We start from the raw sequence: 23,236 nt of genomic DNA, 5'->3' as shown, positions 1-23,236 counted from the left end.
AAGGACACCCCTTCCTCGTCCTTTTTGTTATCTCTGTTTATTAAAAAGAAACCTCCACTCCCACCACCCCCACAGGAAAGCCTTTAAAAAGTGCCTCTGGTAGAAATTTCTGGAATGGAATGAAACGTATTGCCGTACAAAAGAGGGGGAAGGGGAGACAGGAAGGTGGACTGTGTCATTCCTGAGGTGACACGGCAGCAGAGGAGGAGTCTCTTGAACTCTATAAAAGGTCATCTCCACAGCAGCCCGAGACAGACAGGCTGTGCTCCAAGTCCAGGCTACAGGCGTTGCCTCCCTACATCCCAGATGGATTTCAGTCGTCAAAGTTTTCACCGAAGTCTGAGTTCCTCCTCACAAGGCCCAGCACTCAGCATGAGTGGCTCGCTGTATAGGAAGGGGACTGTGCAGCGTCTGGGGGCTGCACCCAGCGTCTATGGTGGGGCTGGAGGCCATGGCACTCGCATCTCTGTCTCCAAAGCCGTAATGAGCTACGGGGGTGATCTCTCCAACGGATCGGACCTGTTTGGGGGCAATGGGAAACTGGCAATGCAGAACCTGAACGACAGATTGGCAAACTACCTAGAAAAAGTGCGCTCCCTGGAGCAATCCAATTCCAGACTTGAAGCCCAGATCAAGCAGTGGTACGAAACCAACGCGCCGAGCACCATCCGAGACTATAGCTCCTACTACGCACAGATTAAAGAGCTGCAAAATCAGGTGAGCCATGAAGCCTGTAATTTCTACCTCACTGTTTAGTTGCCTAATGGATTGAGAGATGTATGCTAGGTGAATTCGAACACATGAAGCAGATTAGGTTGAAATGTATAATTGAAAAAAAAATGTATTTTATCATGTGGTATCTGTAAACAGGATGAGTCTAACTCACATTTTTTCTAAAACTTCAACTAATTATATATAAAATATGATCATTTTATCATCCAAAATTGCAGTTCAAATCTTTGTTATGGCTTACAATATAAGGTCTTCATTGTGGATAATCTTATTTTTCAAAGACCTCCAATGGTTTCTATATGTGAGTTTGCCAGTAGTCTTTACTAACTTTGAAGACTCAAGTTGATTTAAAGAGATTTTTCATCTTTCATTATATGAATGTTATAACAAATATATTAACCTACTATGGGTATAAATAACAAAAGGGTTCAGGGTGGATACAGATTACAGATATTAATGATATGTATACTGATTGATAAATAGTTGTGTGATAGGGGATGGATGGATGGATGGATGGATGGATGGATGGATGGATGAACTGCTCTTTGATACAAGATCTGTGTATCCCAGGCTAGTCTGGACCTCACCATCCTCCTGCCTCCACTGCCTCAGCACTGGGGTTAAAGAACTGTGCCACCATACACGGTTCTGATACCTGGATTTTTTAGTGTCTTATTTAATTATCTCCTCACTATCACCAAGCATTTTATAATGCACCTCTGTGATAATAAAATGTTCTATTGCCCCCAATTTAAGTTTATTACAGTCATATCACAATCTGTTCCTGTGTCATCCATGGTAGGTGGGGTTCCCCTTTCTATAAAGCCAATGGAATAAAAGTGGGAGACTTCGCTCCTGACTGAGGACCTCAAGCATCGGCACACACCATTTGCCCAGCCCCGGGGTTCTTATCTCATCAGGAAAAGCCTCCCCTTGGGTTTTGTTTAAATCTCGAAATGATTGCAAAGGCCTTTAGAGCAAAGACCTTTGTCTTAACCACAGGCCTCTTGTCTTGAGTTCTGTTTGAATTACAGGCATCAATGCAGCTTAATTCAGACTTCATAGCCCATGAAGCTGTGTGGTGCTTACATTGCCCTTCTCATCAACAGGACGGTCCTTCAGGCTTCTCGATACAACACAAAATTCAAATTAAGCACTTCTCTCATGGTTGACGCTTTTGAATTGACTTGGGGATTACCCATAGTACTTAGGCACAGCCATTAGTGACCAGTGGTTAGGGACCTCTCTCCAGGAATAGCCGCTGAAAGGGATATGTCTAAAATCTTCTAGAAGTAGACTTCTAATCTACTTCTTAATACGGTGTTTGCCTTGAAACATGAGAACCTGACTTCAGTCCCCAGGTTACAAAGCAAAGCTGTAGAATGACTGTGTGTGCTTGTACTCCCAGCATTGGGAAAACAAGCAGATTCCTGGGACTTGCTGGTCAGCCAGCCTGGCCAACTTGGTGAGTTCCAAGACAATGAGAGACCCTGCCATACACACACACACACACACACACACACACACACACACACACACACAAAGGTAGCACTTAAGGAATGGCATGTAAGATTGTCCTCTGACCTCCACATACATACACCTGTGCATATAAACATGTACACACAGAGAGAGATGCACACAGATCCAGGATGTATCCATCCTTCTGTCCTGCGCCTAACTCCTACAGATAGCAAGTGCTTTAAGTGGAAACAGGCACAGACCACAGAAACCATCACTCAGAGAGGTAGATGCAGGGATGCTGTGCAGGGCAACAGCCACGGCGGCGCATTCGCTGCTATAACTGGAAGATATCATGGAGGGGCCTTGAAAGTGTTGTCTGAGCTGAGAGGTGAGGAAGCTGGAGCTCACCAAGTGAGAAGGGATAACAGCAATGTTCCAGTGTGAGCAGCGCCACAGACAAGGCGCTCACAGAGGCCCAGTGATGTGGGTGGCTTCAGCTCTCATTTTGTACAATCAGGAAGGAACTAGGCCAAATCATGACATGAATACCTCTGTCACTGCTCTTCCATGGTCATTTGCGAAATGGGCATCACTTGTGATTTAATCACAGTTGTCTCTGAGGACCAATAAAATGATCTTACACTCCTGCCTGCCCAGGGAAAAATGTCATTCTTCCTTCCTCTCACATTTCCCAGGTTAAGGATGCTCAAGTACAAAATGCCCAGTGCGTCCTGCGAATTGACAATGCTAAGCTGGCTGCAGAGGACTTCAGATTGAAGTAGGTTCTCTAAACCACGGTAAAAATATGTCTTGGGGGTGTGTGTGTGTGTGTGTTGTTTGTATGCATTTGTATGTATTGGTGTGTGTGTGTGTGTGTGTGTGTGTGTGTGTGTGTGTGTGTGTTGGTGTGTGTGCATTTGTATGTGTTGGGAGTTGTGTGTGTTGTTGTGTATTCATTTGTATGTGTTGGTGTGTTTATGTGTGTATGTTGGCTTGTATGCATTTGTGTGTGTTGGTGTGTATATGTTGGTTTGTATGCATTTGTGTATAGTTGGTATGTGTGTGTGTGTGTATGTGTGTGTTGGTGTGTATACATATGTGTATGTGTTGGTGGGGGGAGGTCTTGGTGTTTGTATATGTATGCATGTTGGGGTGTGTGTGTGGTGTGTGTGTTGGTGTGTGTTGGTGTGTGTGTGTGTGTTGGTGTTGGTGTGTGTGTGTGTGTATTGGTGGGGGATTATTTGGGTTTCTCTGTTTGAGATGGAGCCTTGCTATGCAACCCAAGATGGCCCCTGACTCGGCCTCGGAGGACCTGGAATTACAGATGTCTGCTACAATACCCAGTACCATGATAAATTCTTCTGCAAGAAGAAATCCTTTTAGTGGGGTTATTTTCTCATTTATTTAGCATGTATGTGTTTATGACGGGGTAGGGAGAGGAAGAAAAGGGAGAAGATGGAAAAAAGAAAGAGACAGACAGAGAGACAGAGACGGGGTGTCACCACATGCATTTGGAGGTCAGGGGACACTTGGCAGCCAATAGTGCTTTCCATCTGTCACATGGTTTCCAGGGACAGAACTCCAGACGTCAGGCTTGCCAGCAAGTACCTTTGCCTGCTGAACCATCTCATTGGCCTTGAAAAAGAATTCAGCTTTTAGTAGTGTTGTATCATGCGTAGATGGGCATGTTATTGTGAGCTAAGAAACTTCTATTTCATTATTTCAGAATTGCAGAGCATAGGGCTATTAGAAGCTCTGTGACCCTGCCCAGCCCTTGCTCTCCTGGGACAGGATTTGTTTATCCACCATTGTTTCTGAACACCTTCCAGTAATTGCCACTGTTCTGGTTGGTCATCTCCGGTCACTAGAATATTCTTTCTTAGCAATGTCGCTTCTGCTCTCTCACCCACTGAACCTCATCCTATCACTCAGAGTAATAACAAAGCAACCCAGGACTCCGTTTCTTCACCAGTGGCCTTCTGTGATGTGAGAGCCATCACAGAGTCTCCGCTGGGTGGGCATCCACAGGATCACTCCACAAAGTCATGGGGCTCCCGCATCACAGCCAGATTCCACAGCTGAATCCTGTACCTTCCAGTGTGCTAGAGTTTCATGGTCTCACCCAGCCAACTGAAGAACAGGAACCAACCTATGACTAATACACTTCGAATTGTCTTCACCTACTTGGACGCACGTACATGATCACATTCCCTCAGAGCTGATGAACAGTAGGGCTTCCTGGTCCCAGTCTGCAGGATGTGTCCACACTAACAACACCACAGTTTAGGAGTGTTCTGATGCTAGAGGAGATTTTAAAAGATGGAAATAAAAAAAATCAGATCTGAAGGTGAGGCAGTTAGATCCCTGGACCCCAGCTTCACCCTGTCAGCAGTCGTGTTATCATTTGGTTCGAGTTGGTGTATTTTAATTTGTGCCTTTGTCAGAAGGTTGTAGAGAGAAAGAAATGACTGAGATGACCCACACTGGGTGGGCACATCTGTTTACAGAATGATAAAGATAACTTCACCCCATAAAATTCATATTTGGGTTCTTAGTTTCTGGACTGTTTCAGGGGGAAGAGGTTGTTTTTTTGTTTTTTTTTTTTTTTTAATTTGGGTTTGTTGTTTTTTTTTTTTTTTTTTTCTTTTTGTTGCCGGTTTGATTTGGGCTTTTAGCTCTGTTTCCTATTGTTTTTATAGCCCTGTGGTTCAAGCCGTCTATGCAAATACTCTACCACCCAGCTACACCCTTAGCCTCTGAATTTAGAAACTTTTCAAAGTTACTGCAGAGGAACAGAAATTTTATATACATGTGCATATGTGCTTGTGTATGTATATGTATGTAATATGTGTATGAGCATTTTACCTGCATGTATGTCTGTACACCATGTGTGTGCCTGGTACCCCAAAAGACCAAATGGCCGGAAGAAGACGTCAGATCCCCTGGAACTGGACTTACAGAGATGGATATGAACCAACATATAGATGCTGGAGATTGAACCAGAGTTGTCTGCAAGAGCAGCCAGTGCTCTTAAGGACAAAGTGATCTCTCCAGCCCCGGTTACAAGTTATATTACAGAGCAAATGATCTGGCTCCCAGAGTCTTATCCATTTTTCACAAATATGTGAAGGAATTTGTTATGGAGCACATGAATTATCTCTCTCATTATGTTAAATTATCTCTTCTACGCTGACTTTAGAAGACCTGAGTATGTCTGCATCTTGATTCATTCCCAGGTTTGAGACTGAGAGGGGAATGCGTATAGCTGTGGAAGCTGATCTCCAAGGCCTGAGCAAAGTTTATGATAATCTGACTCTTCAAAAGACAGACTTGGAAATTCAGATTGAAGAACTGAACAAGGACCTGGCCCTCCTCAAAAAGGAACATCAAGAGGTAAGAAGTATGCAGGGATTGTATAGGATCAGACAGCTCTAATAATATAAGTGAGAGGCGGACAAACAGAAAGAAGAGGAAGAGGAGGTGGTGGTGGTGGTGTTATGGTGGTGTTATCGTGGTGGTGATGATGGTGATGATGGTGGTGGTGGTGGTCATGATGATGGTGGTGGTGATGATGGTGGTAGTAATAGTGATGGTGATGGTGGTAGTAATGGTAGAGGAGGTAGTAGTGATAGCGACAGTGATAAAGGCAGTATCAATCAAGACAACAAGACTAACTTCTTTCTGTGATGTTGTGCTTGGTTAAATAACTCCAAGCAATGCCCAGACCACAGGAAGCCACCTTCTGATTTCCTTTCATCTTTCTTCATCCCCAATGAAAGAGGTCATGAGATTACTTATGTCTCCTCTAGCCAGCCTGATCTGAGAATATATGTCAGACTAACCTCAGTGAGAACCTCACTCTTATAGGAAGTTGAGGTTCTTCGCCGGCAGCTGGGCAACAATGTCAACGTGGAGGTGGATGCTGCTCCAGGCCTGAACCTGGGAGAGATCATGAATGAGATGAGACAGAGATATGAAGTCCTGGCCCAGAAGAACCTGCAAGAGGCCAAAGAACAGTTCGAGAGACAGGTAATTCTAGTCTGGGGGTGGATGGGGAACATAGTTCCACGGAGAGAGATGATGTTTTCTCTCGTTTTCCCTACTTCTGTCTGTCTTCCTTTCTGTCCTTCTTTCCTCTCCTTCGCTTTCCTTCCTTCCTTTCTTCCTCTCTCTTGTGTCTCTCTTTGCTCATTTTTCTTACTTCTTGAAATTTTAGAGTCAAACTCTGCAGCAACAAGTCACAGTGAACACGGAGGAGCTGAAAGGATTCGAGGTTCAAGTCACGGAGCTGAGACGCACCTACCAGAACCTGGAGATAGAGTTGCAGTCCCACCTCAGCATGGTGAGCACCTCTGACCTCCATTGCTTGGTCAGGTCTGTTCTGGCAAGGGACCACGTTCAGGACTCTGCGAGCACAGACACCGTAATAAATAACCTCTTCCCTTGCAGAGCCAACAGGGAAACAGGTCCAACGGCTAACAATAACTACAGCACAGAAAGAAGCTGTGGCAAGGGCAATGAGCTATACAGGGCAGAGGAACAAGATCTTGAAGATTCCACAGAGGAGATCACATTTGTCCCGGATCTTAAATCAAAGATGAGCTTTAAGTTTGAGGAAAGGAGTAGAGACATCACAGGCTAAGCAAATCCATCGGGCCACAGCAAGTTAGGTTGATTCTGGAGATGACTCTATGGCATTCCACTTTAGGGGTCAGGGCTAAAGGGACAGACCAGTCTGAGTCATATCACTGTGGTGAAAAGAAGAGAGAAAGGTCTAAGCTGTGGGGCAACTCTTAGAGTTGAATCTCAGGAGAAAAAAAAAGACTTTGTCAGTATTGCCTGCATGTCAACAGCCAAAGAGTTACAAGATCAAGCCTGGTCCCAATGGGATGAGAGATCTAGTCCTCCATTGACACCATGAATCACATGGCCAGGCCTGCTAAAGGCATGGCAGACACAGCCTCCTCCCAGGCAAGGAAGTATAAGTTGATGCCATAGCACAGTGCATTACACTGAGGGAACAATAGGCACAAAGCTCTAGCAACACAAAGCAAAAATTCAAGGGATGGTGGTTGTAGCTGGCCAGCTGAGGCTTCCTAGACAGAACGAATGAAAGAGCTAGAAAAACAGGTAGTGCTCAAAGGCGGCAAAAAACTCTTCCCCAAAAAGATACAAGAACTGTGCTGCCTGCTTCAAGTCAACAAATAAGAATCACCCTCTTTGTCTTGCATGCTTAGAAAGAGTCTCTGGAGCGCAACCTAGAGGACGTCAAGGCTCGTTACGCCAGCCAGTTGGCAGCCATCCAGGAGATGCTGAGCTCCCTGGAGGCCCAACTGATGCAGATCAGGAGTGACACAGAACGCCAGAACCAAGAACACAACATCCTTCTCGACATAAAGACCCGGCTTGAGCAGGAGATCGCCACCTACCGCCGCCTTCTGGAGGGAGAAGATATAAAGTAAGGCTCTGAGCATCACGGAATGTGTGCCCCTGTCTGTTTATGACTCTCCTTCACAGTCCTTGTCAAGGCAACCCCCAGCACAACAGCAATGCTACACACAGGACAATGAGACAAAAATGCACCAAACAGTGTAAAGCATCCCAAATATCAATAGCCTTTGAAGGAGGTCTGGGGCAGGACTGAGTCAGAAGACGGTTCTCCAAACGATACTGATCACGTTTGTGTTAATTCTTGTGTTATATGTATAACTGGGAGCATACTAACCTTCTGGAAATTCCCACTAACTGCTCATGAATTAAGCCACAGGCCACAGAGGCCCACAGGAGCCAGTCTGTAAGTGGGCAGACTTGGAGCAGCAGCTACCTTCACATATAACACTGTCCTGCCCCCAACTCCCCCCCCCCAAAACAAAACCCCGATAGACTTGAACTTCTATCCTAATTTTAGTTCTCACTATACAAATTTCCAGTGGATGATAAGCAGGCTGGTGTTTTCCAAGCCAAAAAGCAGAACACTCCAGTATGAGATAAACACAGTCCAAGGACCAGAAAGAGGAAAATAACATTTAACCACACATCAACCCAGACATTGGAAAACAAAGGGACAAGGAGGGAAGCGCCCCAGCTTTGTCCTGGCAGTAATGTTGTCTTTCTTTCTGCTTCTTTCACAACCCAGAACTACAGAATACCAGCTGAGCACTTTGGAAATGAAGGGTAAGTGTTCTGCGCTTGGGCACATGTCCTGTAGTGTGGGGATCTCAGCAGCTCCCTGGCAACTGTCTGTCACTGGGGGAGTAAAAGGTGGAGGTTCTCAAAAACACAATTGGGAGAACCAAGTTTCCAAGATTCCATGTATTTGTTTAGGGTGTGTGAATGTGTGTGTGTGTGTGTGTGTGTGTGTGTGTGTGTGTGTGTGTGTGTGTGTGTATGTGAGAGAGAGAGAGAGAGAGAGAGAGAGAGAGGCACACAGAGAGACAGACAGAGACAGGCAGACAGAGACAGTGACAGTGAGAGACAGTGAGAGAGACAGAGACAGACAGACACACACACACAGAGACAGTGAGAGAGACAGAGAGAGAGACAGACAGTGAGATAGACAGAGACAGGAGAGAAGACAGGAAGAGGAGAGAGAGAATGTCCATGCCACCATGCACATATAGAAGTCAGAGGACAACTTCATGCACACCATCATATCTAGCTTGCTTTAAAAAAAACAAAAAAACAAAAAAACAACAACAAAAACATAGGTTTCTGGCACCAAACTTAGGTCCCCACACTTGTTTAGCAAGTGCTTTATTGGCTGAGTGACCTCAGCAGCCCCAAGACATCAGGATCCAAAAAAGCTTGGACATGATGCACAAAATGCTGCATCCAAGGGAGGATTTTGGCACACCCCTATGACAAGGTGACTTTCTTAGCCCATGCTATTGCTAGAACAGCCTCAGGTCCTGGGGTTAAAATGTACAACTAAAATGTGAATTTTGTGTTTATTCAAGATTGTCTATTTCTATCTGAGATGAGAAGGTGAAGGCTTTATAAATTTGGGGAGAGTGATATACATTGTTCTGAGCTTTTTTTTTATAAAAACCAACTTAAATTTGTATAAGAAAAAGTTGAGTGGTTTAACAGGGTGGCTGTGGGCCTGAACCAACCTCTGATGTCTGACACACAGATATCAAGAAAACCAGGAAGATTAAGACGGTCGTGGAAGAAGTGGTAGACGGCAAGGTCGTGTCCTCTGAAGTCAAGGAGATAGAAGAGAGTGTCTAACCAGCTGTCAAAGGGAGGCTGCTCCAGCTGTGGCCCGCTGAAGACAACACTGTGTAGTGGCTTTAAAGTGTGTGTGGGGGGGGGGGAGTCTATTTATCAAGCTGTGTAATTAAATATAAATGGTTCACTCCAGGGAGCTGTAAAGGGCAAGATTAAACCCAGCACAATCGTCCTCATTGCAAGGCACATCCATCACAGACCAGTTCAGGTAGAGTAAAGCATTGGAGGAGTTCAAGCAAAGAGCAAATAAACCGCTCTCCTTTGGGGTCTTGTTTTTCTTGTTTCTGAATTGCTAAAAGCCCCGTTAGTGAACGGGTTCTCCAGGGAGGCAACTTCCCAGTTAATCTCATTGTCTCCTTGCTGCCTTTAAGCCTTTCCTGATGTCTCCCACTGCCTCTCAAAACTCAACTTAGTCTTTGAATAATTTAAAACAAACTCCAATCACAAATGCTGAGGAGAATAAGAACACAGCACAAGGTGATTGACATGGGGTTCAGTTAAGAGCAAAACTAGCCTGGATGGGAATGTGTCTTCGTCTCATAATAAACTGCTTAACCATTAAAGGTGGCTTTATTTGGTGAATCTGGAGTATAAAATGTCTCTCATGGTCTTTCAGAAACAGCTTTAGTGAGACACAGCTACAAACTGCGAAATCCACCTTTGTAACATGTGCATCTTAGTGGTCCCCTGTACATCCATGGGTTGTACAATGATTACCACTAATCCTAAAACATGTCCACCACCCCCAAAGACAGAGCCCATACCCACTGGCACTCATTCCCAGTGGACAAGGATGTCTGACACCAACCTAGGTCCCCACATGCATGCACACACAAGTGCACTTGCAACACACATGTATATGCACCCACACACATGTGTCCATGCACCACACACACACATGCACTTGCACACACATGCATATTCACCCACTCACACACATTCACATGCATCCACACACATATTGCCACACAAATGCAAACCTGCATTCATATACATGAAAATGGAAACTAAAGAAGCCACAAGTGGATTAACACATACTGCATTCTCACCTCTTTTGCATTTGAGTGAAAAATAACTATTTCTCATGCTAATGGGAAATTTTAATTTGCCCTGTATCATTTGTTTCCTTCATAATAGATTAACATTAAGACTTAACATTGTCATAGGATGATGACTTTAGATTTGACCCTTATATGGAAGAGGGCCAGATGGCTCATTTAAAACCCTTTAACATTTCCTGAACACTCACTGTGAGCTAGCCAGTGACAAGCACTCATAGGGTCTCGTTTCAGCCTCACAGTGATGGTATGAGATGGAAACTATCCAGTAGACTCACTAAATCTGTCCGTAGGCAATAACTAACATTTTCATACGATTGGACTTTATGAGATCATCTGTCCCTTACATACGCGTGTTATGCAGAAAGACGTGCAATAAATGGATTCCCAGAATCACAGTTGGCAATCACGAATTCCAGAGTGGTCTGAACTTTGACAGGCAAATACCAAAGACTACAAATCTAACTCTCCCCGCCCAAAGAAAGAAAGAAAGAAAGAAAGAAAGAAAGAAAGAAGGGAGGGAGGGAGGGAGGGAGGGAGGGAGGGAGGGAGGGAGGAAGGAAGGAAGGAAGGAAGGAAGGAAGGAAGGAAGGAAGGAAGGAAGGAAGGGAGGAAGGGAGGGAGGAAGGAAGGAAGAAAAAAGGAAGGGAGGAAGGAAGGGAGGGAGGGAGGAAGGAAGGAAGGAAGGAAGGAAGGAAGGAAGGAAGGAAGGAAGGAAGGAAGGTAGGTAGGAAGGAGCAAAGCTCTGGCCTTTCCCTTCCCAGTGTGCCAATGTGTTTGTTTAACAGGTAGACCTGAGAATCTTCACTCCATTTCATATCAGAAAATGGAGAGGTGAGTTTTTTTCCCCTTTCTCTTGCTTTTTGGTCTTATCTCTGATTTTTTTTTTACCCCAAATAATTTTTCTTTTAAAGAAAATAAAGGGAGACCACACATGCATATGGGAAGGATGGTAGGCCCCTCTTCCCAGTTCTGTCAGTAATTTCTATGCAAGAGAGAAGTGCTCATGTCTATGTGTGTTTGTACTGTGTGTGCAGGCTTAGAACAGAGCAGCCTGGTCCTGCGTCTGATGGGCACACAAACCCAGCGAAAGCTGGTCGTTCTGAAACATAGGATGACACAGTATCAGACATCAGAATTAACATCTTCATGACAGTGACACCCATTACAGACCCTCTGCCCTCCCTCTTACTTGAGGTGTCAGTCTCAGGTCTCTAGTTACACCCTCAAATAACAGCTCTAGCATTTACATGGAGAGGTGATTTTCCCTGTACCAGCCTCCCTGTGAACATTTGTGTTCTCTCCTATGAACTCACTAAAAAGTCCCTACCCCAGGGTACTCTCTCATTTATGTCTCCCCCACCACACTACACCTCCAGAACCACCCCTCCCTTGTTTTTCATAATGACTGAGCTCTGGGGTCCAACACTCAGCCCCATTCACACCTTTTTGGGAGTCGGTGCTCATCCCTAGCCCAGGAACCCAAAATAAAACACAAGCAACCACATAATCTTCACTCCTGGGTCTTAAAATGTAATCCCCTGCAAGAGATGTTATCATGAAAATGACCAGTGAACGCAGAAAATGGTGAGCCTAATTTGCAGGAGGTGAATTTGGGTGTGAACAGCACGGTCAGAGCTCAGGGAACTAACTGTGACCAAAACACCATGAAGACCATGCTTAATAATATCTAAAGATTATAAACAGCACATTATTTTCCCCATGTTGAATATTCCATAAGTTATATTCCATTAATTATTTAAAAGTGAAAGCCATGTGAGATATATATATATATATATATATATATATATCATATATATGACATATCATATATATAATATTTAAAACACTCATCAGACTCATTTTTGCAGTGCTAAGGACCCAACCTATGGTCTTATGCATGCTAGGCAGGTGCTGTACACCTATCTAATCAAAAAGACTTAATATTCTATCTCTATCTCTCCCTCTGTCTCTCCCTCTCCCCTCCCTCTGTGTGTATGTGTGTATCTGTCTGTCTGTCTGTCTTCCTGTCCCTTCCACTCCATGTCTCTCAATCTCCTGTGTATCCCAGGCTGACTTCAAACTTAATGATCCTCCTGCCTCAGCTTCTCAAGTGATATTAATAGGAACATCAGCCACCATACCCAGCAGAACCTTAATTCTTGTTAGCAATTCACGCTAACCCTTGTCCTCTCTCTCTGTGCCTCAACTTATGCAATCACAAACAAGTCCAGGATTGTTCTTGCTTGAAACATCTCCGCCTTTTAAACCACTTACATGGCTGTCAAATAAAATTATGTTCACCTCTAAAACCTCAATGGCAGGAGGCAATGACTAGCACCAGCCTTCCTCCAACCAACTAAGCTAACAGGCCACGGCGAGCAGGGGGCAGGGTGGAGGGAGCAGGCAATGAACACCGCATCCAGCCTTTCCAAATAGTCATTGAAAAAGAAAGACATCTCTTTCCAGCTTCCAAGTTATCCCCTTATACATGAGTTCAGAATAAGACTTAATCAAGCATCCCAGAGAGTGGGGCGTGATGATTTTGAGGTGCATTTTCAGTGACACATTTAAGCAAATTACAAATAAATTCTTTCAAGCAAAACAACTCTGGGTATAAAATGAAGGTTTTTAGTCAAAGAATGGGCTGGGACTCAGGGTAAAACATCAGTTAGACACCTCTACTTTAGAAGCCTACAGTTCAGGAGCATACCCGTGTAGAAACATAAATGCCTATTATAAAAGCCTAATGCAGGCTATGAAGCAAATTTACTTAAAATATACAGCCAGGCAGTGTTGGCACATGCCTTTAGTCCTAATCCTTGGAAGGTAAAGGCAGACAGATCTCAGAGAGTTCAGGACCAGCCTGATCTACAGAGATCTACAGGACAGCCAAGGCTACACAGTGAAGCCCGGTCAAGAAAATTAAAATTAAATTAAATATACATAAATATATACATATAAGCATTAAGGATGTAAAACATGCATTTCAGGACAAAATTGACTCCGAGTTCAAAAATACATGCTATTCACATTACGTTATTAGCTGCTTGTAACTGCTAAGTGGATGTTGTGTTTAGGGCACATCCTTGTTGACGCTGTAGCAAGCAACAGCCCCTGTTTGTTTCTATGGTGGTAAAATGGAGCCACTCTGCCTTGCGAGAGTGTTGCTTGTGAGTCACAGGAAACAACCACAATGTCACTCACTTATGCTTTGTCATATGTCTGGAGATGAGGCCAGAGGACAAAACCCAAACTAAAGACACATCTGCCTTAGCATTGGCAGAGTCTCACAGGGTGTCATTTTTCATAGGCCACAGAAAATCATTTTGTGGTCTTAGGCTGTGCCCCCGAGAAGTTCCAGGAAGGACAGAGTCAGAGTTTCTGGTTGGTGTGTGGGTGAGAACTTCAATCTCACAGTTAAGGAGGTCACAGTCACCTGGTGTCCTTTGTATTTCACCAAGAGAAGCATCAGGGTTGCGCTGTCTGTAGACTATACTAAAGAGCTGATTTCTCTCTCTGCCTTAAATAAGTCAATGTCCTGACTCTGAGATGGTTCTGTTGTAAAAGGAGATAAAAGCAACATCATAGGAGCTCTCTGAAACACAAGGTCTGCGACTCGCTTGATCCAGTGTCTTGGATGACAGCAGGAACATGGGAACTGATGTCAGTTCAAACAAGGACGAGCTCAGCCCATAGATTAGAGGAACCCTTAGTGGAGCCTCCATCTGTAACTGTGGGTCTTGGCATCTCAGTTCACAACTTCCCATGCTCCTTACAAATGAGGCAAGTGGATTGCAGACTGTGTCGTCAAACCTTGTCTGCCAGAGATTGCTGGTGCTTCCCAGGCATATATTTACAGTATAAATGTATCATTTCTGCAAACCTCTTGCTTTGAAGCCCTGCTCTTTCTTTGTGACTGTATAGGTTGGGAGGAGAATGTGTCCCTTGCACATGTTCCTTATTTAACAAGGTTAAGGGGAGTTGTCAGTAGCTGTCACTCCGGGTTCAGTGTTCCTGACCCTGGGAAAGTGATTTGAAAAGCTGCCAGTCTGTTTGATCCTGGGTTTTCTTTCCTTCTTTCTTTCTTCCTTTTTTTAGATTATTTTATGCGAGTACACTGTAGCTGTTTCCAGACACACCAGAAGAGGGCATGGGACCCCATTATAGATGGTTATGAGCCACCATGTGGTTGCTGGGAATTGAACTCAGGACCTCAGGAAGAGCAGTCAGTGCCATCTCTCCAGCCCCTGTCCTGGGTATTTCTTACGGAGGCCTGCCATGAAGCTCAGCTGTGACCTTCTGCATGTGCTCCCGAGTGCCCAATAGGCAGCTCTCACTCTGGCTTGGTACGACTCCAGATTTAAGATTTCGCCTCTGGGGAGGCTGAATAAGGGCCAACACTACCTGGACGAGGTGAGTGTTGCTCTTGCTGAACGAGGAAGAATCCGCGCTCTATCACTGCAAAGCAAGTACTGACCTTGAGACCAACTCTCATGGCATAAAGGCCAGAGAAAGAAGCATTCTCTGGGACCAGGGCGCCCAGGAAATATGGAGCTACTATTAAAGGCTCTGCTGTGGGAACCTGTACACCAGAGCCATTAGATTGATTGTCATTGGAGGTGGGGGGTGGTTTGGACCTGGGTCCTCTGGAAGAAGCAAGTGTTCCTAAGTACTGAGCCATCTCTCTGACCCCTGGATAAAATTCTCAGGATCATGCTTCCCAAAGAATTCACAGGAATTTAATAAGACAGCCTCCCATTGGCTGTTCTGTGATGCAAAAATGCATTCCTCTCCATCCACCGAAATGACTCTCTGGCTTCTGAAGCATGGAGTTTTAATCATTTCTTATTTTGGACAGTGTTTGCGTGTGTGTATGTGTGTGTGTATGTATTTTGTTAATGGTGGAACACTGTAGGTGATATACTATCCATTCAGCCAACAGATTTACTACAAAATTCTCACAGGTAATGCCATTGAAGAAATAGCAATAAGCATTCAGCCCAGAGCCCAGCGTCATGGTTCACTGAGAATGCCAATCTTTTGTTAACTATAAATGTTCGACTTCCAAACAGCTGGCTCCCATGTTTAAGTGTTCCATTTTCAGAAAAGCAAGAACCACACAACTCCTTACAGCAGATGCTCTCAGAGCCTTGCAAGCTCAGATTCTAATGTCCTCTTGGAAAACACCTCTGTTTCTCACCTTCCAGGAATGCGCTCTTCATCTGCCTCTGAAACTGTCCCTACAGAGAGAACCACAGCATGGTTGGTTGGCTTATACTGAACCGAAAGAAATAGACAGGGGAGGGGAAGACAGAGCTTCAGGAAGCATGGGGCTTCGGAAGGATTCCTTAATGCTCCAGTCGTCACTCTTCTGGTGTCTGGAAGATACAGGCAGTGCTGAGGACAACTGAAGGTGACAGATTCCTTACGACAGCCTATCTGCTCCACCCAGCCTTCTTTCTTGTGTGTCAGATATCTAGTGGTAATGGTTATTCGATTATAGCTATATCAGTGAATTTTCACGATGCATAAATCACATACCTGCTGAGCTGGCCAACTGGGTGTGGGTGGGCATGCGAGAGTTGGAACGCAGAGAGTGAACTCTTTAACCGCAACACCCACCTCCCAGCCTATAAAGGCAGGACCCCTTCTGGCATACCAGCACTGCGGTCTCTCTTGGGTCACCACCTCTCCAGCAACAGCATGTCGCTTTCAGTCTGCACCTCTGCGCTGTCCAGGAGGTCTTCCTCACAGAATGGGGCGGCAGGCAGACCTTGGGGTGCATCTGCTTCTAGTGTTGCCGGCGGCTATGGGGGATCGGCCTCTGGCTTTGGAGTTGGCTGTGGAGGCCTCTTTTCTGCTGCTTCCATGTTTGGTTCTAGTTCTGGCTTTAGCGGTGGCTCTGCAGGTTGCTTGCCGGGGCTTGGCTCTGCCTATGGGGGACCTCTGAGAGGTGGCGCGGGAGGAATGGGGATAGGGATGGGGATAGCTGGAAGCTCGGGCGGTGGCTCTCTGTGTATCTTTTCTGGCAATGATGGAGGTCTTCTTTCTGGTTCTGAGAAAGAAACCATGCAAAATCTAAATGACAGACTAGCTTCCTACCTGGGTAAGGTTCGCTCTCTAGAGGAGGCTAATGCAGAACTGGAAAACAAAATTCGAGAGTGGTATGAAACACGGAGAACCAGAGACGCTGGGTCTCAGAGTGATTACAGTAAATACTACCCACTGATTGAAGACTTGAAGAATAAGGTAAGGGGAGGGGCTTTAGAAACCTTTTCATTTTATTACAATATTTTTATAAAAATAAATCCTCTTAACTTAGATATTTTTAAACTAGATGGTACTTGGAGAATTTCCTCCCCTCAAGAAGCACAGAAGTACAGTTCCGTTCACCATTAAGTGGCCGTCCTTCCACTGTCTAAAAGAAATGTTCTTAACTTATCAACATTATTTTTAATCAATACATTTGCTTTTAAAATGAAGCTGTCCCGAACCCTTCGGAGTTTGGGGCTTTGCTTTGTTTTGCTGTGGTGCTGGGAATGAACACAGGGCTTCGGGTATGTGACCAAGTGTTCTCCCATTGAGCTACAGCCACATCCTTTGCCTTAGAAAACCGGAACTGGAGACTGAGCGAGGTAACCCAAGCCCTGATAGGCAAACGCCATCTGCTGTCTTTCAGATGTGGATTCTAGTTTGGAATGTTTAGGTTTCTGTTTGAGTTTAACTGAGTGCCTATAGAGAGCAGAAAGGTCTCATGGCAGGGAGGAGGTGCTTAAACTGATATAGAGGAAGGGGGAAGAGTAACATAGGAAGGTTTAAACAAAGATGGGGTGGGGATGCACAGAAAAGTAAGGGTGAGGAGGGAAGCCCAACCAAAACTAAAGATGCATAGAAGAGCCATATTTAAAAAAAAAAAAAAAAAAAAAAAAAAAAAAAAAAAAGCTGAAAGAATGTGACTTAAAGATGAAGAGTTTGGATGGAGGAAAAATGTATTTTGTGTCACGATTTATTCTTATGTGCAAAGTGACACTAGTGAACTAACTGCCAGTGCTTTAGGACTCCGTGTTCATGTGTCTCCCTCTGTTCTCCCAGATCGTTTCTGCCAGAGTCAGCAACGCCCAGCTCCTCCTGCAGATTGACAACGCAAGGCTGGCTGCCGAGGACTTCAGGATGAAGTGAGTCCGCTGGTGGTAACTCCTTCCTCCTCCCACTCCCCACTTCCTGCTGCGCTGATGGCAAACGATTCCAATGTCCTGCAGCCCACATGGCCCCTGCCTTCAGTGCACCCCTAAATCCACACAGGGTGCTTTTAAAAGCACTGAAAGTCAAACCGTCCACTGTACACAGCTTTAAGTTATAAGTTGCTTCCACCTGGAGCTACGGATCATCTCTTTGCAATGAGTCATAATTCAACCTGATAATTGTACCTATGTTTAGACCTGAATTTTCAATGTATCAAAGTGAATTAACAATATCTTTGCCAAGGGGTTCAATGGAACAATTGTGTCCCTGATGACACATATGACTGAAAGCTTAACCATGCATTTATTTTTATATACCAGATCCTTTCCCATACCCCACCCTCCTATGCAGAGGGAATACAAATTAATTTCCTTTTTGTATTATAAAATGCCCCCACAGGAAGTTGTAACCTGAGCCTGTGAAGACCCAGTAAAAGCTACTAATGAAATAACAAGGTTTAAAGCAACCCTCAAAGGAAATCAGGCAGAAAGAGTAGCCATCGGTTTATCTCCAGCTAGTTTTAGAATATCATCAGAAAGTCAACCTACAGGGAGCCTTCTTCCTGGGATGCAAGGATCACTGCTGGTAGGAAGTTCTCGGTTCATCATTTCTTCATCTTTCTTCTCTTGTCTCCAAATGAGGAGTAAGCAATCATACTCACACACAGAGGAAAAGTCACAAAATAAAAAATCGGCATAATATACTGTTAGCGCAGTGTTTTCTTCTCTCCCTCCCCTCTTCCTCCTCTTCTTCCTTCTCTTCTTCCTCCTTCTCCTTCTTCTTCCTCCCCCTCCTCCTCCTCTTCCCTAGGGCTGCCTTGAACTCACTATATAGTGGAGGATGACCTTGAACTCATGGCTCTACTTCTCAAGTACTAGGATTACAGACATGGGCCACATAGCCCAGAAGATGTCCAGGATCCATCGCAATGGTTGTGTTAATGTTGACTTCCTAAACTGTCGGCACTTGGGTTCCAGGTATGAGAATGAGCTGGCCCTGCGCCAGACCGTGGAGGCCGACATCAACGGGCTGCGAAGGGTGCTGGACGAGCTGACCCTGACTAGAGCCGACCTGGAAGCCCAGCTTGAGACCCTCACTGAGGAGCTGGCTTACATGAAGAAGAACCACGAAGAGGTCAGAAATAGCTTTATTTTTTTTCCTCCCAGACCCAAAAATTGAAACTTTGAATTAACAAAGCTAGAGAATATATTATCTCTGTGTTACAGTGACTATTCATTTTGGTGTTCCTCTATGTGTGCCCCCCACCCCCACCCCACCTCACCCTCTTGTGTATGTGTCATGGTATTTTTTATTAAGGCTTAATGGATTCGAGTATTAGACTTGGGATAGCGGGGAATATTCTGGTTTTACTATTTCCATCATTAAGTAATGGCAGGAATTTTAATTACCTTCGTCAAATGTTTTCTTTAAATACGGAGTGTTTCAAAAATGAAAACAAAAGTCTACAGCTGACACATATACCAGCCACATATGTTAGAGAAGTGTAACCAATATAAGACATATGGAGATCTGATGTGTGTATCAGAGGCCGGGGCATGGACAGGAAGAACGACCACTGGCAATGGGCTTCTAAGAAACTTTCTGTTGGGTTCTCAATGACTATGGTGTGAAATAGTGTATGACCCCAGGTGCCACTTGTGGCACTAGCTCTGTAGCAGCAATCTGCACACCAGGTCTCTTTCCTTTCTGTAAACTATAGGAAGTGGATGTTCTAGAAGCAGAGCCAGCAACCACAGGCACAGAACGTGGAGCCCCTGATCACTCAAGAAACCTGAGAAAATATCTTGGTTTTTGGTTTTAGTTTTTTTTAATTATGAGAGAAACAGGTTTTCAAGCTTAAAGAAAAATGTGTGGATGCCTTGCGCTAATATTTTGCCTTTATACCAACTCACTCAAAAATATATTTTTTATTATTATCATGCATGAAGAGACCCAAGAAGGCAAACGTACCTGGGGGACTCACTAGCCACATGTACTCCTGTGTCTTTCTCTCTCCATTGCTGTCTCTAGGAACTCCAAAGTTTCCAGGCAGGTGGTCCAGGTGAGGTCAATGTAGAAATGGACGCGGCCCCTGGAGTGGATCTCACCAAGGTCCTCAATGAAATGAGAGCCCAGTATGAAGCCATGGCTGAGCAAAATCGGAAAGATGCAGAGGCCTGGTTTCTTGAAAAGGTAACACCGCGAGATTTGATGCATTCCCAGAAAGCCCTTTGAGCCAGCGCAGAGCTCACCCCATCCACCTACTTTGCTGTTGCAGAGCAGAGAGCTCCGAAAAGAGATCAGCAGCAACACGGAGCAGCTTCAGTCCAGCAAGAGCGAGGTCACCGACCTGAAGCGCATGGTGCAGAACCTAGAGATTGAACTCCAGTCCCAGCTCGCCATGGTAGCGTGACATGCAGAGAGAGATGATGCATCCTTTAACTTCCAAAAAAAAAGATGTTGCACCCACCGTATGCTGGACCATGGGCTGCCCATCTTGTTCTCTGATCCCCAGACAATTCTGTCTATCTCCCATTTGCAGAAGTCGTCCCTGGAAGGCTCGCTGGCTGAAACCGAGGGTGGGTACTGCTGCCAACTGTCTCAGGTGCAGCAGCTGATCGGCAGCCTGGAGGAGCAACTCCAACAGGTGCGGGCTGACGCGGAGCGCCAGAATGCGGACCACCAGCGGCTGCTGGGCGTCAAGGCTCGCCTGGAGATGGAGATTGAGACCTACCGCCGGCTGCTGGAGGGGGACAGCCAAGGGTGAGCAGACAATAAGATTGGAAACATCGTAGGGGCTGAAAGACTGTGGACACCTGATGCAGATTTTTTTTCTGCAGTGGGAGAAGAGGGCTGTAGTCGACTAAACAGGGAACAAATCTTGCCAGTGATCCTAGCACTGAGGAGTCTGGGGCAAGAGGAACCCACGTTCCAGACCAACCTGAGCTACATCTGCATACTGCCTGCAGGAAGAGGGGGTGGGCTGGGAAGCTTGCAAGTGTAGAGAACTGAGTCCAGAGCCCCCAAAACCCATGTCGAGTGTATCTCTAACCTCATCGCTCCTGCTGAAGACAGAAGGTGGAGGCATGAAGAGCCTCAGAAGTCTGTGGCCCAGTGTGTCTCAAACAAGGTGTAGTCCAGAACCAACACATGAACATGCATGCACACACACACACACACACACACACACACAGACTTTTGAAGAGGAGGGAAAAAAGGATAAAACAACAAATCTAGAAAATGCATGCCTAGAATTTACTAGATAATAGAATGTATTCAGCCACTATCTCACTTGATACAAATTAATAAAATGCTCATTGTAAATGAGTACTTACATGTTCTAGAAGAACCATCTCTTGATGCTAGGGATAACACATCGATAGCAGCATCCGGATCACCCAGCCCCACGGTAGCAAACCCGTCATCAACAATAGCAGCCTAATCTGGAAGGAAGAGCCCCAGATGGTAAATTAAGACAGCTGATTTCTGAGACCAAGCTGCTCCCCCTCAGAGCCCATTGTAGGAGGTTTGGATGAAAATCTGTGCTGACCCAATTAGCTACCCTCGTGGTGCATCAGTCAGCCAAGAAACTTGTAATAGCATCTCTATTTTTGTTGCGGTTGTGTAGGCGTCTCTCATGTTTAAGCTCAAGCAGCAGGGTCTCCTTACTTATCCAACAATCACGTGAGCACAGCTCTCCTTCTCTTTACAGCGACGGTTTTGACGAGAGCTCATCCCTTTCTGTCTCCAAACCGCAGACACCATCAGTCGATTCCTCTAAAGGTATGGACACGAGAATCATTAAAAATAAGGCAGACTCTCATTCGTGAAATGACTAAACTGTAAGATCTCACTAAACGTTGAGTGTAAATAACTTAAAATAGATTTGTGTTCTGAGCAGGGGACATATCTCTGCTCAAACACACTGGGCAGTGGAGTGGTATATTAAAACTCTCAGCAAGCTCAAGTAAGAAAATCCTACTCTAGGAAGACAAAATGAGCGCCATGAGACGGGGTTTCTCTGTGTAGCCCTGGCTGTTCAGGAACTCGCTCTGTAGACCAGGCTGCCCTTGAACTCATGGAGATCCACCTGCCTCTGCCTCCTGAATGCTAGGATTACATTCATGCACTACCATGCACACTTCTTAAATGCTTTTAAAGTACACCAGGATTAGTGTGTGCCTGCCATCCCATCTCTTGGAGGGCTAAATTTTTTTAATAAAAATTAAAAGAGAGAGAGAGAGAAAGAGAGAGGGGGGGGGGGATAGTGAGTTCCAGGCTATCCTGGGCTAATATTTAGCAAGACCCTGAACTGAAAGAAAGAACTAGAGGAACAGAGAGATGGAGGGAGACGTTGAGCCTTTTGATTTGTGCACAAGACAGTCCTGAATAAATTTCATTTCCACTAAGTAAAACTCACTTGGTTTGGAATGGAGTCACTTGCAAAAGTCTGAATTTGACGAAAAGCTTAAGTTGAACAAGAATAAACCTTGGGTTGATAACTGCTTAGTAATAATCATCATCCTCTTTTGTGTTGTTTGTTTGTTTGTGTTTGTTTTTTACCTTTAGACCCAAATAAAACTCGAAAAATCAAGACAGTCGTGCAGGAGATAGTGAATGGCGAAGTGGTCTCATCCCAGGTTCAGGAACTTGAAGAAGAGATGTAAGGCCTCACACGGGCTCCTCTGGGATGCGAAGTTTCCAGCCAGGAGTTACTGCTTCCGTGCGCTATATGAATTCAGCACCTGTTTTGGCCAGTTTCCTTTTCCTTGGATTCTCTATGCAGGTTGGGTCTTGTTAGCATTTCTGAAACAATATCCAATTTACAAGTCTCTGTGGCTCTGCTGGTCTTCATTGCAACCCCAGATCACCTTACACCTTCCTGGGCCTGAAGAAGTCTTTCCACTAAGTTTTTCTGGTCGCCTGGACCATTTGTTTAATCCCACAGCTTTGACGGAACCGTATGGGTTTAACAACACTAACTTTAATTAAAGATTAATGGCAATGAAGTGAAGTGTGTGCCTCTCCTTGATTTCAACAATACTGTCAAGGGCATAGACAGAAGCTTTTAAGATATTAATAACAAAGCACATAAGCACTCAGACCAAAAAAAAAAAAAAAAACTGAGGTTAGAAATTAAGATTATTTTAAGGGTTCATCCTCTCGGAGGTTAATGGAATTTTATATTTTCCATTATAGGAGAGAACACTTGTTCCATTTTCTGGGGCCTTCTTTCATACAGTCAATGGGTTCCTATTCACTTAATTTCATACACTTAATGATGACCTGATGCTATGGGCTGTGTGTCAGTCATAGCCATCTGGACCATGTGGGTCCCATGGTAGCAAGCCTGTCATCAACAATAGCAGCCAAATCTAGAGGGAAGAACCCTAAGTTGTAGGTTAAGAAAGCTGATTTCTCTCTTAATGATGACCTAATGGCATAGAATGGAAGCTAGGAGATTTGATGGTGAATAAGACTTGGTCCTTGTCTTGAGGGGTCGAGGTAGA

General features: G+C 44.9%; 2 protein-coding genes and 1 long non-coding RNA gene across 4 annotated transcripts; 2 read left to right on the top strand and 1 right to left on the bottom strand.

Annotated features, from left to right (window-relative positions):
• Nucleotides 1–250: 250 nt before the first annotated feature.
• On the top strand, nucleotides 251–10,019 carry Krt20 (keratin 20). The gene is made up of 8 exons (NM_023256.2): nucleotides 251–717; nucleotides 2,889–2,971; nucleotides 5,430–5,586; nucleotides 6,061–6,222; nucleotides 6,410–6,535; nucleotides 7,431–7,651; nucleotides 8,330–8,367; nucleotides 9,326–10,019. The coding sequence occupies exons 1-8, from the start codon at nucleotides 307–309 to the stop codon at nucleotides 9,421–9,423; spliced, it is 1,296 nt and encodes a 431-aa protein (NP_075745.1). The 5' UTR covers nucleotides 251–306; the 3' UTR covers nucleotides 9,424–10,019.
• Nucleotides 10,020–15,305: 5,286 nt separating this feature from the next.
• Nucleotides 15,306–21,161, bottom strand: A830036E02Rik (RIKEN cDNA A830036E02 gene). The gene is made up of 4 exons (NR_153851.1): nucleotides 21,062–21,161; nucleotides 19,992–20,469; nucleotides 18,275–19,875; nucleotides 15,306–16,539 (listed from the first exon to the last, which is right to left on the bottom strand). It is a non-coding gene; the product is annotated as an RIKEN cDNA A830036E02 gene (long non-coding RNA).
• On the top strand, nucleotides 15,811–22,740 carry Krt12 (keratin 12). 2 transcript variants are annotated; one of them, XM_006533413.2, is made up of 8 exons: nucleotides 15,811–15,897; nucleotides 17,577–17,659; nucleotides 18,704–18,860; nucleotides 19,758–19,919; nucleotides 20,005–20,130; nucleotides 20,269–20,489; nucleotides 21,439–21,509; nucleotides 22,296–22,735. In XM_006533413.2, exons 2-8 carry the CDS (start codon nucleotides 17,655–17,657, stop codon nucleotides 22,391–22,393), a joined length of 840 nt encoding a protein of 279 aa, XP_006533476.1. In that variant the 5' UTR covers nucleotides 15,811–15,897; nucleotides 17,577–17,654; the 3' UTR covers nucleotides 22,394–22,735. The 2 variants fall into 2 exon arrangements, with proteins under 2 accessions (XP_006533476.1, NP_034791.2); NM_010661.2 differs by lacking the exon at nucleotides 15,811–15,897 and adding an exon at nucleotides 16,145–16,733 and having other exon boundaries at nucleotides 22,296–22,740.
• Nucleotides 22,741–23,236: the final 496 nt, after the last annotated feature.

This window comes from Mus musculus, chromosome 11, assembly GCF_000001635.26.
Source record: "Mus musculus strain C57BL/6J chromosome 11, GRCm38.p6 C57BL/6J".
NCBI classification, from domain to species: Eukaryota; Metazoa; Chordata; class Mammalia; order Rodentia; family Muridae; genus Mus; species Mus musculus.
The sequence above is the reverse complement of the archived record's forward strand: the minus strand, read 5'-3'. Positions and strand labels throughout refer to the sequence as shown.